The sequence below is a fragment of the Melospiza melodia genome, chromosome 26, assembly GCF_035770615.1.
Source record: "Melospiza melodia melodia isolate bMelMel2 chromosome 26, bMelMel2.pri, whole genome shotgun sequence".
In the NCBI taxonomy this organism is placed as follows: domain Eukaryota; kingdom Metazoa; phylum Chordata; class Aves; order Passeriformes; family Passerellidae; genus Melospiza; species Melospiza melodia.
Window position 1 is genome coordinate 1,730,059 of NC_086219.1, and position 14,933 is coordinate 1,744,991.

The 14,933-nt window shown below is 45.5% G+C and overlaps 2 protein-coding genes across 4 annotated transcripts; both read right to left on the bottom strand.

Annotated features, from left to right (window-relative positions):
* Positions 1 to 489: 489 nt before the first annotated feature.
* CCNL2 (cyclin L2) lies at positions 490 to 10,628 on the bottom strand. 3 transcript variants are annotated; one of them, XM_063177199.1, is made up of 11 exons: positions 10,362 to 10,628; positions 9,505 to 9,579; positions 9,120 to 9,229; positions 8,714 to 8,834; positions 7,522 to 7,586; positions 4,671 to 4,770; positions 4,475 to 4,579; positions 4,142 to 4,283; positions 3,373 to 3,490; positions 3,198 to 3,290; positions 490 to 2,408 (listed from the first exon to the last, which is right to left on the bottom strand). In XM_063177199.1, exons 1-11 carry the CDS (start codon positions 10,626 to 10,628, stop codon positions 2,021 to 2,023), a joined length of 1,584 nt encoding a protein of 527 aa, XP_063033269.1. In that variant the 3' UTR covers positions 490 to 2,020. The 3 variants fall into 3 exon arrangements, with proteins under 3 accessions (XP_063033269.1, XP_063033271.1, XP_063033270.1); XM_063177201.1 differs by lacking the exons at positions 9,120 to 9,229; positions 9,505 to 9,579; positions 10,362 to 10,628 and adding an exon at positions 6,696 to 6,809 and having other exon boundaries at positions 7,522 to 8,834; XM_063177200.1 differs by lacking the exons at positions 9,120 to 9,229; positions 9,505 to 9,579; positions 10,362 to 10,628 and adding an exon at positions 5,131 to 6,809 and having other exon boundaries at positions 7,522 to 8,834.
* A 1,034-nt stretch (positions 10,629 to 11,662) lies between these two features.
* MRPL20 (mitochondrial ribosomal protein L20) lies at positions 11,663 to 14,803 on the bottom strand. Its single transcript, XM_063176966.1, has 4 exons — positions 14,651 to 14,803; positions 13,450 to 13,560; positions 13,112 to 13,189; positions 11,663 to 12,243 (listed from the first exon to the last, which is right to left on the bottom strand). The coding sequence occupies exons 1-4, from the start codon at positions 14,735 to 14,737 to the stop codon at positions 12,067 to 12,069; spliced, it is 453 nt and encodes a 150-aa protein (XP_063033036.1). The 5' UTR covers positions 14,738 to 14,803; the 3' UTR covers positions 11,663 to 12,066.
* Positions 14,804 to 14,933: the final 130 nt, after the last annotated feature.

Here is a 14,933-nt window from a genome sequence, read left to right on the forward strand (position 1 = left end):
AGCCCCCAAAGTCCCAGCAAACCCACCACAATGTTCAGCCACCCCAAAATTTTTCATCTTCAATGCCCCAGCAAACCCACACAAGACATTCAGCCACCCCAACGTTTTCACTCCTCAGTGCCCCAGCAAACCCACCACAATGTTCAGCCACCCCAACATTTTCACCCCCAAGAAGTGGCCCACATCCCAAGGGATGGGATTCTCCTCAAGCCCAGCTCCTCCTCCTTGTCCAGGTGAGCAAACCCAGCTCAGGGAGCTCAGCTGGGACTGCCAGCTCCTCCAGAAGTCACAGCAATGCAATTCCCACCTCAAATCTTAGTGGATTGGGGGATTTTATATTTGGTGCCCAAAATTCCTGCCTTTAAGGGAATGGGGATTGAATTCCAAGTCTTGAATCTATTACAGTTTAAAAATATCTTCATTTTGCAGCAATTTCTTTCGTTATGAGTAGGCACAAGTGGTGGAGCTCATAAGAAACTCGAGTGAATGTAATAGAAAATCAAATACTTTAATGAAATTAGGGAGCATGAGAGTAACAGCTCAGATATACCACTAGAACTGATACTACTGGGCTGTGGGGCTCTGCTAATTGGAGTTTTAATTGCTCTGTTCATCAAGCATGCAGACTGACAAACTACCAATTCTTCAAAGATCCTGAGTCAAGAATTTTCAACCACTTCAAATGGATATATAGGAAATGTCTTCTGAGCTGGTGGCCTGCACACAGCATTGCACAGATAAAAATATTCTACTCTCAATGCACAGAGCTAAATACTTTCACATTTATCAGAATTTTCTACACAAGTCTTTTTTTTTCTTTTGATAGAATTCAAGTTTTTGAATTTTTCTGTATATATCATCACCTGTATTAAACAAATGCTTATTTACATTGTGGGTAAAGTGTAAAGGCTAGGAAGGCCATTTTCCCATACTGTAACACTGCAAAATATATATATATATATATATATATATACACAGAAAACCTAATATAGGCAACAGGACTAAAAAAAAAAAAAAAAAAAATCACCTCCCACCTGTACAACATCACCGAGCCAGCATGGAAAGAGGGCATTGGTAGCACCAAACCATTCCTGGGGGGCTGAGCAGCTTCCCAGCCCCAGAGGGAAGAGCTGCTGGGCACAGCACCCCAAGGATGGGCTGTCCTGGGGATGGAAATGCTGAGGAGCAGGACAGGAGCCCCATGTGAGGGTGACAGTGGCACTGCTGACATCACCTGCCAGGCTTTGCTTTGGCTTCAGGGATGAGCACAAACTGCTGGCTCAGGAGCCAGATTAACCCTGCACAAGCCATGGGGAACGAGCTCTGCTGGTTCACCAGTGGTGCCAGAGGGAATTCCCAAGGGAAGCAGCCCCATCTCATCAACTGTGCCTGGGTGCTGGAGGGAAATCCCTCAGAGAGCAGCCCTGGTGGGCATTCCATGGGGAAGCAGCTCCCAGCTCTGTGCCCGGGGTGCCAGAGAGAGAATTCCATCAGGAAGCAACCCCAGATCACCAGAGGCAATTCCCTCAGGAAGCACCCAGCTCACCAGAGGGAATTCTCTCTGGGAATTCCAGGAAGCAGCCTGGTGGGCTCACCAGGAGAATTCCTTTGGGAATCAGCCCCAGCAGGACCTTCAGGAAGCAGCCCAGGGGCTCACCAGCAGGAATTCCCTCGGGAGCAGCCCAAGAAGGGCTCACCAGTGAGAACCAGCCCAGGAAGGGCTAACCACCAGGAACTCCCTCAGAAGCAGCTCAGGAGCTCACTGGCAGGAATTCCCTTGGGAAGCAGCCCCAGGAATTCCCTTGGGAAGCAGCCCCAGCAGGAATTCCCCCAGGAGGAGCCCCCGAAGGGGATGACCAGCAGGAATTCCCTTAGCTACCCCATCAGGACCCACCAGTGAGAACCCCACGGGAGCGGCCCCGGGGGCTCACCGGCCGTGCCCGGGCTGCTCCGTCTGTCTGTCCCTCTCCGGCGGTGCCGGCTGTGCCCGGGCTGCTCTCTGTCCGTCCGTCCGTCCGTCTCAGCGGCGGTGCCGGCTGTGCCCGGGGTGCTCCCTGTCCCTCTCCCTGTCCCTGTCCCTGTCGTAGCGGTGCCCTCTCTCGTAGGAGCGCGCTCTCTCGTGCCGGTGGTTGCGGTAGTAGTGTCCCTGGCCCTTCTTCTTGTACTTGCCCGCGTGCTCGGGGCGCTCGCGGGAGCGGCTGCGGGAGCGGGAGGAGCTCCTGGAGCGGGACCTGCGGCCCTTGTGCCCCCCCTGGTACTTGCTGTAGTCCTTGGATTTCTTGTAGCCGCGGCCCTTGGAGCCCTTGTAGGCGGAGCCGTGGTTGAACTGCCGCGGGGGGGAATCGCTGCGGCTCCGAGAGCGGCTCTGCGACTTGGAGCCGCTGGACGTGGAGTAGCTCTCGCTCTTCCTGCAAGGGAAAACACAGCAAACCTTGTTTTCTTCAATTACAACAACTTCATTCTGGATTTGGCTGCCTTCTTGGATTTTAAGACCTTCCTTCCTCATTTTCAATTGGAAGAACGTCCTTCTGCAATTTGCATTTGAAGAATGTCCTTCCATATTTTGCATTTGAAGATTGTCCTTCTGCATTTCACTATTCCCTTGAATTGGAAGAACGTCCTTCTGTACTCTGAACTTGAAGAATGTCCTTCCTCATTTTGCCATTTCCTTGAATTTGGAGAACATCCTGCTGTACTTCGAATTTTAAGAACATCCTTCTATATTTGGAATTTTAAAAGCATCCTTCTATATTTGGAATTTTAAGAATGCCCTTCTGCATTCTGAATTTTTAAGAATGCCATTTTGCATTTTGAATTTTCTTTATATATATTTTGAATTTTAAGATCTTCCTTCTGTATTTTGAATTTTAAGAATGCCCTTCTATATTTGGAATTTTAAGACCACACCCTTCTGCATTTTGAATTTTCAGACCATTCTTTTGCATTTTGAATTTGAAGAATGTCCTTCTGCATTTTGCTGTTCTCCCATGAGAACTCATCCTGTGTCCTAAGCTTCCATCTGGCTACAGTAAAAACACTGATTTTTAGGAGCTCCAGTTCCAGTAATGCTGTGAACACCCACAGCTGGATCCCCTCAGCCTCCTGGTGATGAATTATCAAAGCTGAGACTGGGAAATGAGATAGAGGGACTGGGAGCACTGGGAAATGAGAGTGGAGGGACTGGGAGCACACCCTACCTGTGCTTGGGGGATGCAGACCTCGAGGGGGACCTTGAGTAACTCTGATCTCTGCTTCCACTTCGACTCCTGCTCTCTCTTCCTTTCTGGACACTGCCAGACACAAAGAACACTCAGTTATTTAGCTTTAAGTACCCATGGGATAAAAATCAGCTGTTTCCTTACAAAACCTTACCCATTTACTGGGCTGTTGGAGCTGGTTCTCTTGGCTCCCTCTGTTTTCCTTTTTGCATTCTTCATGGCCTGCACAGGTAGGGGTGAGGGTTTGTTTCCTTTCACCTCTTTTGGAGACTCTGCAAGAAGAAGCCTTTGTTACCTCTTTGGAAAGTACCTGAAAGGACTTGAGGCTCCCCTCACCCCAAGTCTGCACAGCTGGGCTTTGCTCACACAGCCACCCACAAGCAGATCTCAACAAGTTCACAGAAGGCAGAAATTCACCTGAAATGTTTCTGCCAAAGTACTGAAGTCACAGCAAGAAAAGGCAGCAAACCACCCTCCTTTCCTTGCCAATTATTCTGCCTTGTTTGAAAGGTAAACTGGGGGAGAAGATGGTGAATTTGGTCTTCTAGGTGAGACTGCACCAGACTGGAAACTTTAACCAACAAATTCCTCACCCAACATCCCAGCTCTGCTTCAATATTGCATCAGCACAACGTGCCAGGGGCAAGGATTTGAGTTTATTGCCAAATCCACATAAAAGCAAGCCCCTGGCCTATATGGGTTTAAACTAGTCTTAATTTCAGACTAATTTGATTATAGCTTTATCTGATTCAAGAAATCACAAGCTACACTGCTATTCAAACCCTGCCAGCTGAGCAGTGCTAGGAGCCATCTTAAAAAAATCCCCAACAAACTCCAAACCACACTTGTAAAAGCTTCCCAAAAGGGTAAATATACATGAAAGATGTGAAAGGGTTATTAAAAATGAGTTATCCACTATTTACCATTTTTTGGGATGGGGGAAAATCCCGATGTGTTATCCAAGCTTGGAACTCCCTCAGGTACCAGACCTTTAGCTTGTGCCTTTGCCTCTTCAATGGCCAATTTCTTCTTTTCTATTTTACTTTCCAGATCAGATAAATCCACCTGTGAACACAGGAGCACTGCTTGTGAGAGCTGAATTTGCTGCTTACCCATTCCCAGGGAGAGGAATGAAAATTCAAGGGGTTCCAGGCAGTGACTCTTTGTTCACTTCCAGGCTTGCAGCTGTGGTTTTAAACAAGCTCAAATTTTCCAACTCCTTCACTGAGGGCTCCCAACATGAAAAACAACCAAACCTTTTTCCTTGTGTAGAGCTGCAAGATTTTTAAGCAGATTTCTTGAATTTCTTCCTCTGTTGCTCCAAACAGTAAAAACCAATGTGGGCGATTTGGAAGAGGGATCTGAAAGGAGAGACAGACAAAGCTCAGATTTCTCCTCCTGTTAAAAAGGCTTGAAAAAAAAGAAACCCAAATCCATCAAAGTGTGGCTCACCTCCAGTGTCCTGGCTGCCAGGTAAATGCAGGCACAGGCAATGCTCTCTGGCTGGAACCTCACAAACACATCTGTTCTCAGGCTGTCGTTCATGTAGTTCCTGAAAAACAGGAGAGCAGGAGGTTGCAAGGCACTGCAAAGCTCTTTGGGGCTCTTTTTTTGGGGTTTTGACTTGGTTTTACTTCTACAAGGGCTATTTCTTTCTGCACTCAGTTACTAGACTTCAACATTCTATTCCTGTAAATCTAAAGAGAAGCTGAATGGTTTTACTACAAGAAAAATAAAAGGAATATAACTAAAATTAAATCCCTCAAGGGGAGGGATGTGTGACAGAAACAAAGTCTGACTGCTGCAAATTCAGTGGTGAGAAGAGAACCAATTTTAACTTCACTTTTGCTGCTGGATCTCTACTGGCCTGCTCTCATGCAATAAACAAGTTCTTTTCATCAAGACAACATACAGTGTGCTCAGAAATACTCAGAAATAGAATTTTAGGTTCACATGTCCCCCTGCAACAGGGCAGGACCAGGTGTGTGGCAAAAGCTGCAGCTCCTGGAGCAGTTCTCCCATGAAATGAAATCCTCTTCAGCACAGCTCAACTTCCAGTGGGGTTTCAGGGTCCATTTCCATCCAGAACAGAATTCTTTTTGATGCACAAAGTCAGCCATAGGAGAAATCAGGGTATTTGGGAAGATCAGTTCAGGAGAACAGTCAGAATTCAGGCAGATCTCCTCTGTGGCACATGAAATAAGGTTTCCAAATTGTCCCATTTCAGTAAGGTTGCTTAAAATGAATATTCACAGAATGAGCAAACTGTAAAATATTGCACATATTCCAGTCAGTACAATGAAGCATTATTTGTTGTTAAATCTTAAATACACAAAGTAAATTCCTGTGAATCTCTCAGCTGATGTGCTTTAGGAGATCTACACTTGAGAGCACATATGTCAATAAAATATCAGATGAGAAAAACTAAAACCAGACATAAGAAAAGTCCTTAAAATAGTACTTTAAATAATAATTAACCATGTGGGTACCCAGTATACAAGGATTCACTGACCCCCAAGGTATCCAAGCAGAGACCACAGGCACCTGCAAGGTTTGCAAGGACAGAGAGGAGGGATTGGAATCCCAGGGTTTCCAACTCCCACCTGTCCTCAATTCTTGTTTACACAAACAGCAACTGCTGCCCCAAAAAAGCAACATCAGCTCATCTTTCTGGGAGAAAGGAACTTCTAAACCCCCTACAAAGAGAGCACAAAGCTTTTGGCCAAAGGAATTATAAAGGAAAGGTTGACTTTGAACATCTGGAAGCTCCACAGTGTTTTTTTCTGATTTGCCAAACTGAGAACCATTCCAGCTTCCAAGCTTGGCCTCTGCACATTTTCCCTGTGGGCTCAGCCAGACACAGGAGGAAATGAATCCTTGTCACAATAGCTTAAGAAAAAGGTCATGTTGTAAAAATGCACATTTCAAAAACCAGTCATACTGGATACCCACCAGTTCTTGGGTACTGGAAGCAACAAACACGAGCACAGAGATGTTATTGGAACATCTGACCCCTCTCCCAGCTGGGGTAATTCCCTCCCTCCCCTCCTTCCATAACCAGCAGATTCTGGCAGTCCAAAATCCCATTCCACTGCTCCATGCAATGCTTCTGGGAAGTGTCTCTAAATATCACATTTGGTCTCCAAGCTTCACACATGTACTAGCTTTATCACTTAAACATTTTCATTTAAACATTTCAGATAATTGTATCTTTCAAACTATTCATTTTTCTGCTGTTAATTCATCCCTTTTAAAAGCTTTAAACCCCACCTTAATTCACTTTATCATATAATAAACACACCACATTATAACAGTTAAGAGAAATAGAACAATTTAAAAAAAAATAAATTCAGAACTTGAACGCTCAGGTTATCAAATATACAAACAATCAAAAAAAAAATGCAGAGTAAAATAAAAAATAAAAATAGAAGCACAAGAAGCAGTTGGCCAGTTACTCTACTATCATGTATATACCACCTGTCTAGAGCCAGCCTTCTCTTGGGAGAGCTTTGGGTTGACTGAAGACGGCAGCTATCCCTGCACCATGGGCAGCAGAGGAGAAGTCTTAGTCACTTACCCTCAGAGGCTACCCTTTGATCAAAAGAGTACAGAAAAGAAAAGTCAAAACTGGTTCTCTACACACAGCTCACAGTACCAGACAGTTCAGTCAGCAGAAATATGGTCTCTGGATTCACTAAAGGTGTTGTTGCTTTTTTTTTTTTTTTTATTGTTAAAAAAGGATTATTTGGTAAAGTTTAAGATGTGGAATTTTACAGAAGCTTCCCACCCCCGAGTAAATATTCATTAAATGAGAGCAACAAGGCAGAGAACATTTCTTGGCAAATATGAATGCAGGCTATCCATCTATCCACTCTTAGAAGCTGACATCTTGCATTATCCACATAGATAAAAGAAATTTATCTGTGCTGAGCTTTAGATACACCTGAAATCAAACTCAGGCCCTGGGAAAAGCCATTTTCCAGCACTGGGAACAAACTTGCATTAACCCTGAAGAAAACCCCAAGGGAACAACTCTAAACCCACCCGAGCTTTTCCCTTCAGCTGGAAAGTGAGAGCAGAGAGGAGGGAAGTGAGGAGTCAGGGTGGAAAGCTACCTTACCATTAAAACACTGCCTCCAACTTAAGAGGCCGCTCAACTTTTGGGAAGTTTGGGGCACACCAAGGACAGTGGAGCTGTCTGGGGTGGCCCCAAGCACTGCTGAGCAATCCTGCCCAGTGCCTCAAGTGACATATTTCTGCTACTGCCCCTTCTGGTCTCTTAGAACAAAGAAAATCAACTTACCATGAGGTCTGGACCAGGTGTTGGTTACGTTCACATTCTAATACCTGAAGGTACATAACGATTATCTGGAAGATATGGGTCATTGAGTTATTAACCAGCATCTGGAGAGCCACCTGCTCACTGCAGAGGGACATCCATGAGGCATCTGTGATCCTCTTTCAAGGCCTAAAGCACTCCACACATCAAGGGTTTGCACCATCCCCAGTGTTTATCCACACCAGCTCTGACCTTGTGAGCCCTTCTGTCCTGGCCTTGTCTCCACCTGGGTTTGGTTCGGGTATTTTGTGATGGATTTTGATTCAGGGATTTTGTGGATGGATTTTCATTCAGGCATTTTGATTTAGGGATTTTGTGGGTTGGTTTTGTTCTCCTACAAACCTCACAAATCCTTTTTTAGCTGGTGCAATCAGCAGTGAGGGAAGCTGGCAGTGCTTGCAGAGAACAGATCTAACACTGTGCCAGGGTTTGTTCAGCTCTGAGGGTTTTCCTCAAGTTTGGAAGGAAAACAAGGCTGCAGAGAGGAAGGATAATGGCAGAATTCGCCCCATTAACAAGCTACAGCTGCCCTCTGGGGTGGGTGACAACGGGAAATTCTGAATGTCAAGAAGCTCAGAAGGCAGCTCTGAACAGGAGGTTTTTAGAGCAGAGAAGAGCAAGATCCCCAATTGTGCTGGCACAGAAATCAAAGTTCTTTTACCAGCTAAAGCACAATTTAAACATTTGAGGAAATTGTATCTTTCAAGTATCACCCACTCTGACACTTGTTACTTTTATTTGAGCCTTGCCTCAGTTCTAGCCCAGCCTGAGCATGGCTTTAACACACTCCAAACTGGCTCAGAGATCTTTAATACCTCAGCACGAGTGACCAGGACAACCCCAGGCCTCCAAATTGCTCCCTGCTTGGGGGAATCTAAATTGAGGTGATGTTTTCTACCACCACAGCTACCTACTGATCCAATTTGCCTTCCAGGAATAATGAGCACCTGCAGCCACCTCGCCGTCACCCAGCAGTGATACGAGAGCAATTAGTAAGAGTCTCTTAAATGAGAAAGAAAACATCAGGATGGTAAGAAACTAAATCTCACTGAGTTCACTGATCATCATGTGCAGTCCACAGAGCTTCCAGGCAGCCTCCTCAGAGCTTTACAGAACACAAAACCTTGGTTATGGAGTGAATTTAGAAAATACAAACCTTATGAGGGTGCTTCACGTGAACACAAAATCCCAACTCCTTCAACACTCTTCTTTCTGCCTTAATTATTTGATTCTTCAAGTTCACATATTCCTGATCCAATATTAGAGGCACAGGTTTTCTGCAAGACAAGGTCAAACTCAAAAAATTATCATCTTAACCCTTAGGAAAACTCAGGTTGAATTGTGTAAAAATAATAATAAAAATCATTATTTAGATCATCAAAAACATTGATTTATTAAACCCGGTCAGCTCACTTCATGAGATCACTCTGAAATATTCCCTGATTTATGAAACAGGGAATGATGATATTGTTTAATAATAGCATCATAATAATAGTTAATAATAAGCTCAATGACTTAAATACAACAGAGATAACTCAGGAAATTCTGAAATCTCAGCTTACTTTTTCTCCCTCAGGTGTCTGAGGCGATGGAACACATTGATCACATCCCGAATGCGTCTGGGGGCTTCCTCAATTTTGGATGCCAGATGGACACAGGCCATGGAAACGTGCTGAAAAACAAGCACAAAATAGAATATTTTCTATATTTCATTTCTAGTTCAGGAACTGAGCTCCTACAACAGTTTAAGGATGGATAATGAGGGAAAAAAAAAAACCCAAGAAAATATCAAATACTTGACAAAAATCACAATTAAATAGCTTTGTAAAATCATATTTCTCTATAAACTCCAGACAAGTTCCTACCACTGATCACACTCAGATAACAGCTTGCCAAGTGAGATCAGAAGTCAAATATGGCAACAAATGTCATTTAATGCCTTCTTACCTCCATGGAATGCTTCACAAAAGACTTGGTGTAAAAGAAACGCTGGAATAGCACCTGACCTGTAGCCATAGCCACCTAAAAATGAGATAATCACAACAGCCATGAACAAAACTGCCACTTCCAAGGAGAAAATTCAATAGATTTAAGACCCAGAAGATTAACTAAGCATAGGAGGAAGTTTAATGGTATCTAAAGAAAATAGAATTACTAAAGTAATTAAATTGCCCAAATGTTATCAATGCTTTAAATACCGCCTACAAGTCAAATGCAGACGGCAAATCCTAATTTTCTTTTATAAAATATGTGGAAATACGCTCTAAACTATTAAATTAATAATAAAAAACAAGAAAATTCTGAAAACCAAATAAAATTCAAAGTTACAAAAGTACGTCAGAAAAATATTTGCTTTTTGGGCGTGGAAAGTGAGGAGCACTCTAATCGCGTCATGATTTGCATACATTTGATTACGCTAAGGCTCGGAAAGTTTTACTCTCAGAGAGCAGCGAGGCTGTTTGGGCTGAAATTCTCCGTGGAAACAAAAACCTCGCCGAGGTCACCGGGGCTGCGGAGGAGCCTTAGGAAATCCGCCTTTGCACAATCCCCACGCGGAGGCGGCGGGGGCGGCGCTGACATCACCGCATCCGGCAGCCAGCGGCTCCGAACGGCTCGGAACGAGCCCCGAGCACCGGGCGGCCCCGAACGAGCCCCGCACACCGGGCGGCCCCGCGGCCTGCCCGGCCGGTAACTGCGCGGCGCCCCCGGGGCCTGCCCGCCCGGTAACCGGGAGATCGCACAAAGAAGAGCCCAGCCTAGCCCTGCTGAGTCCTGGCCCCGTCCCTGCCCGCGCCCGGCCCCACCTGCGGCAGCCGCAGCAGGATCCCGGCCGCCTGGATGAGCTCGCAGCCGGTGACGCGCAGCTCGGTCTCGGTGTCCGGGTCTAGGCCGCTGCTCATGGAAGGCGTGAAGCGCAGCGTGTGCTCGGGCAGTAGGCAGTTCTCCAGCGTAATCAGCACGCCCGAATACAGCCGGTCGCCGATCAGCACCGCGCCGGGACCCGGTACCGGGGCGGGAGCCGCGCCGGCCGCCTGAGGGCCCGCGGGGCCGCCGCCTGCCGCCGCCGCCATTTTGTGCCGCCGCCGCCTCGCTGGCTCCGCGCTCCGTCTCCTTCCCCCACCAGCATCCGCCCGACGCCGATTGGCGGAGCGCGGCGGGGCCGCGGCCGCTGATTGGCTGAGAAGCCGTGACGCAGGACGCCGCCCGGGCCGCGCGCGGCGGGGTGACGCAGCGGCCGGGAATCCGGACAGGGCGGGGCCGCGGCGCCCTCAGAGCCGGGGCCGTGCGGGGACGGGCGTGGGGGGCTGGAATTGAGCGGTCACCGAGTTAAATATCTTTGTTAACTCCCTAAAAAACCACACTATGCCCTCACCGAGTTAAGTATCTCCGTTAACTCCGTAAAAAAAACACACTATGCGCTTACCCAATTAAATATCTCCGTTAACTCCGTAAAAAACCACACTATGCGCTCACCCAGTTAAATATTTTTGTTAACTCCCTAAAGCACCACACTATGCGCTCACCGAGTTAAATATCTTTATTAAATCCCTATAAAAACCACACTATGCGCTCACCGTGTTAAATATCTCTGTTAATTCCCTAAAAAAGCACACAATGTGTGTCCTTAACGTGGGGCCCGCCGAGGTTCGTATGAGAGGGCCGACATGCCGCTCCCCACCCCGGCTGGGTTTTCCCCATGCTAGAATTTCACCACAAAAATTGTTTCCCCGTAGCAGTTGCCAACAAAATGTTGTACCAAAAATATGTTTAATATTAAGTCCTTAACAGAATAGGTTATGTTTGTCCTTCACCTGAGGGCTGTCGGGCTTCGCTTCGTGTCTGAGGACTGACATCTCCCTCACACTCTAGGCTGGTTTTTTGCTGTGCAGTGCCAGAACTCACCACAAAAATTGTTTCTCCACAGCAATTACAAAAAAATTATCTTTATAAGTTCTTATAAAGTTCTTAAAACTACCTCTATAAGTTCTTATATGTGTCCTTAACACAGGGGCTGTGTGTGAGGGTTGACATCTTGCCCTCCCTCCATCCCCCAGATGTATTTTCCCACTGAAGTGCCAAAATTAACACAAATTGTTTCCCCATAGCAGTTTTCAATAAAAATCTCTTTATTAAATCTTTAAAGTACAAACTATGTGCATCCTTAACTCCCAGGCTCCACCTGTGAGGGTCAACATTCCCTCCCATCCCAGTGTTCTCTCCATTCAGAATTCACCACACAAATCAAATTTATTTTCTACTAGCAGTTACCAAAAAAAAAACACCTTTATTAAGCCACTGTGTGGCCTGACTGCTAATCTTGAAGTGTGCTTTTAATTTAACGGGTTTCAGTGACAACAACACAGGGAAAAAGCCATCAAGGAGAAGCTTCACAACCACATGATCCTCAGAGGATTTGTTCCACATTTTCCATTTTTCAGCAGCAGTCCCACAACAGGTTTGCATCACAATCAAACCCCTGCTTCTAAAACACACACACAGGCTCTGGTATCAATAGGAGTGGTGCACAATTCGTGAAAATATCCCCTCAGGTTCTTTTCCATCTCCCAGGGCAGCCAGGAACCCTTCCTGTCTCCTCCTCTGGGCTAAAGCTGCCAGGGATTTGAATGTCTTTGGCTCATAAATAGCCAAGTCAGCCAAAACTTTCCTGTTCAGCTCCACCTGGGACTAAAGGCAAGAAAAAATTGTTGGTTAAGGACTGTGATTTTTAGGAGCAACACTGCAATGCTTAGTTTTAAATATATTTAATTTAAATAGATTTTATTAAATATAGTAAAATTTCATTATTAAATAAAATTAAATGTATTAAATGTAATGAACACCCTTTATTAAATATAATGAACACTCTTTACTGTTTATATAAACACCCTTCATTAAGTATGATTAAACACTCTTAAGGCTTAAGACCTGAGGTCTTAAAGCAGATTAACTTTTTTCTACCCTGTGCAATTTGGAGCTGTTTAAGACTGTCAGACACTCCCTGGCCATGGATGTCTCATTAACCTACCATGTAAAAATTATTTCCTGACTTTCTCTAAAGTTTTTCTGGTAGAAACCAAGAAGTGAAGAAAAATCTCTAATTCTGCCTCAAGGCCAGGTTAATCCATAGCATCCATTTCAGCTCAAAAAAAAAAATTTAAAACAGAATTACCAAACTGAAACAAATTGTTTTAAAAACAAGGGACAATGGCACCAAGTTTCTGCATTCTCCACGCTCACCAAATCACAATTATAATGAAAAAAATAAGGATTTCTTAGGTTTTTGAGGTTTTTGCTAACACAAGTTTTGTATTTTTAAATTTCTTGAAGTAAAAGGAAAAGCAGCTGTCACTGAATGCTCACAAAAAAGAATTTTAAAAATCCCATTCCTAAGTTTTGGGGACAGAACATGAGGTAAAGCCACAATGTTCACCAGGATAAAAGGGAAGAGAAATAGTTTAGGGCAGAACTTAGTTCCTGAAGTGGATGGAACTGCTTTCACAAGCCTTTCATCTCTCTAATTAGTAAATAATTATCCTCCAAACCACATCCTTACCTTGGCCAGGTTGCTTATGAAGGCTGGGTACTTCAAACCATGTTCAAGGGAAGCTGCCTCAATCCTTGTGATCCAGAGCTGAAGGTGTAAAAATCAATATATTGCATGATAAAACACTCTAAAATAAACCCTTGTCTGCCCACACTTATTAAATATAAATTATAATATATTCATGGAATATCCTGAGCTGGAAGGGACCCACAAGAAAATGCTGCTTTAAACTCCAACTTTTCACTCTTTTTTTTTTTTAAATAAACCCCCCCAGAGTAAGAAAAGCAGCTGCTTCACTCCTGCCTGGCTCCCATTTTGATGTTTCCACCCAACATTTGGCTCTTTACCGCTCTGAGGAATCTCTTCTTCTCCCTCCTGGCCTTGGTGGACTTCACGAAAGCCCTGCGGACGCTCCTCACTGCCAGCTTGTAGCAGCGGTTCTTCCTGCCTCGAAAATGCTGCAAAAAACCCCCATAATGGTCTTATTTAATTAATTTAAATATATAACACTAATAAAGCTCATTTGCATTCTCAGTTCTGCATAGTGACAATCACGGACACCTTCACAAGCACCCCCTAAGCCTTCAGCTGGCACATAATGAAAATATTCTTTTTATCTTGGAAATAGATGAAAAACAATATAATATGGAATATAATAGCATGGAAATATAATTTTTTTCATGAAAAATCTGAAGCTGAGGAGTTGGAGCAGGGCGGAAAAATCTCAGCTTAGCAGAGGCAAAACCAGGCCTCGCTTTGGGCTGTGGTTCTGTGGGAAAGGCAATTACAAAATCATACACTGAATTCACATATTTATTCTCATCCCTCAGCTCCCCTCTGTTGTGTTTGTAGGAACACAGGGATGAGGAAGGAACATTTATCAAACAGAAAAAAAAAATATCAAACAGAAAAAAAATTAAATTTGTTCTCTGCCATCCCTCTAACGCAACACAGGAGAAAGCAGCCAGTGCTGCACCAGGAATAACTGATACTGTGGGCAGCTTAGGTGCTACAAAACCAAAATATTCTCATTTCCTTCAACTTTTCTATCTCAGCATTACAGCAAGATGTAATTTTAAGAACTTTATCATAGTGCCTAGGATGCCCTTGAGAAAGGTTCATTCCTAGCCTCAGCATAGCAGCTTGAACTCCAGCAGAAATCCAAAATGCACTTGAGAACAAGGTTAATTTTTTCTTTGCCCAGAAAAACAAACAAAGCAAAAACACTCAGAAGGAAACACAACCAGCCCAGCTGCATTTAATGAAACACAGACCACTTTTATAGCAAGAGAAAAGCCCGGCATGGTTCGGGTGGACAAGGGAGCTCCGAGCACAGCCGGCGCCAGCCCTGCTGTGGGCAGGGACCCCTCAGGCCGCTCCACAGCCCTTGCAGCCCTGCAGGGCTGGGGCATTCCCGGCCTGCTATGGGCAGGGATCCCTCAGGCTGCTCCAGAGCCCTTCCAGCCCTGCAGGGATGGTGCATTCCCGGCTCCGGGACCGTGCCCGGGGCACAGGGCAGTGCCGGGGACGCGGGGACCCCGCACTCACCCGCGCGTACTTGAGCACCTCCTGCACCCTCCAGAAGCGATCCGAGAGGCGGCTGCGCAGCCAGCGCGCCGCGCTCAGCACCACCATGGCTGCGGCACGGGGCCCGCCTGCTTCCCTGTGTTCCTGCCTTCCTGCCTTCCTTCCGGGGCGGCACCGACCTGCCCGGCCCTCCCTGAGCCTGCCTTCGAGCTTGGCCGGGCTTCCTCTGAGCCGGCCCCCGCTGCTTCTTCTGATCCTGTCCCCGAGCCTTCCCGGAGCTTCCTTTGGACCTTCCCTTGGTTAT

Bases quoted from the DNA above. Each gene is read 5' to 3' on its own strand.
- MRPL20 (XM_063176966.1), bottom strand. From the start codon at position 14,737: ATGGTGGTGCTGAGCGCGGCGCGCTGGCTGCGCAGCCGCCTCTCGGAT. The intron at 13,190-13,449 runs GTAAAGAGCCAA...TTACACCTTCAG, and splicing joins AGAAGAGATTCCTCAGAGCG to CTCTGGATCACAAGGATTGA. The intron at 12,244-13,111 runs GTAAGGATGTGG...TCTTGCCTTTAG, and splicing joins TCATAAGCAACCTGGCCAAG to TCCCAGGTGGAGCTGAACAG.
- CCNL2 (XM_063177199.1), bottom strand. From the start codon at position 10,628: ATGGCGGCGGCGGCAGGCGGCGGCCCCGCGGGCCCTCAGGCGGCCGGC. The intron at 4,771-7,521 runs GTAAGTTGATTT...CCTGTTTTTCAG, and splicing joins CACCTGGTCCAGACCTCATG to GAACTACATGAACGACAGCC. The intron at 4,580-4,670 runs GTGAGCCACACT...CTCTCCTTTCAG, and splicing joins TGGCAGCCAGGACACTGGAG to ATCCCTCTTCCAAATCGCCC.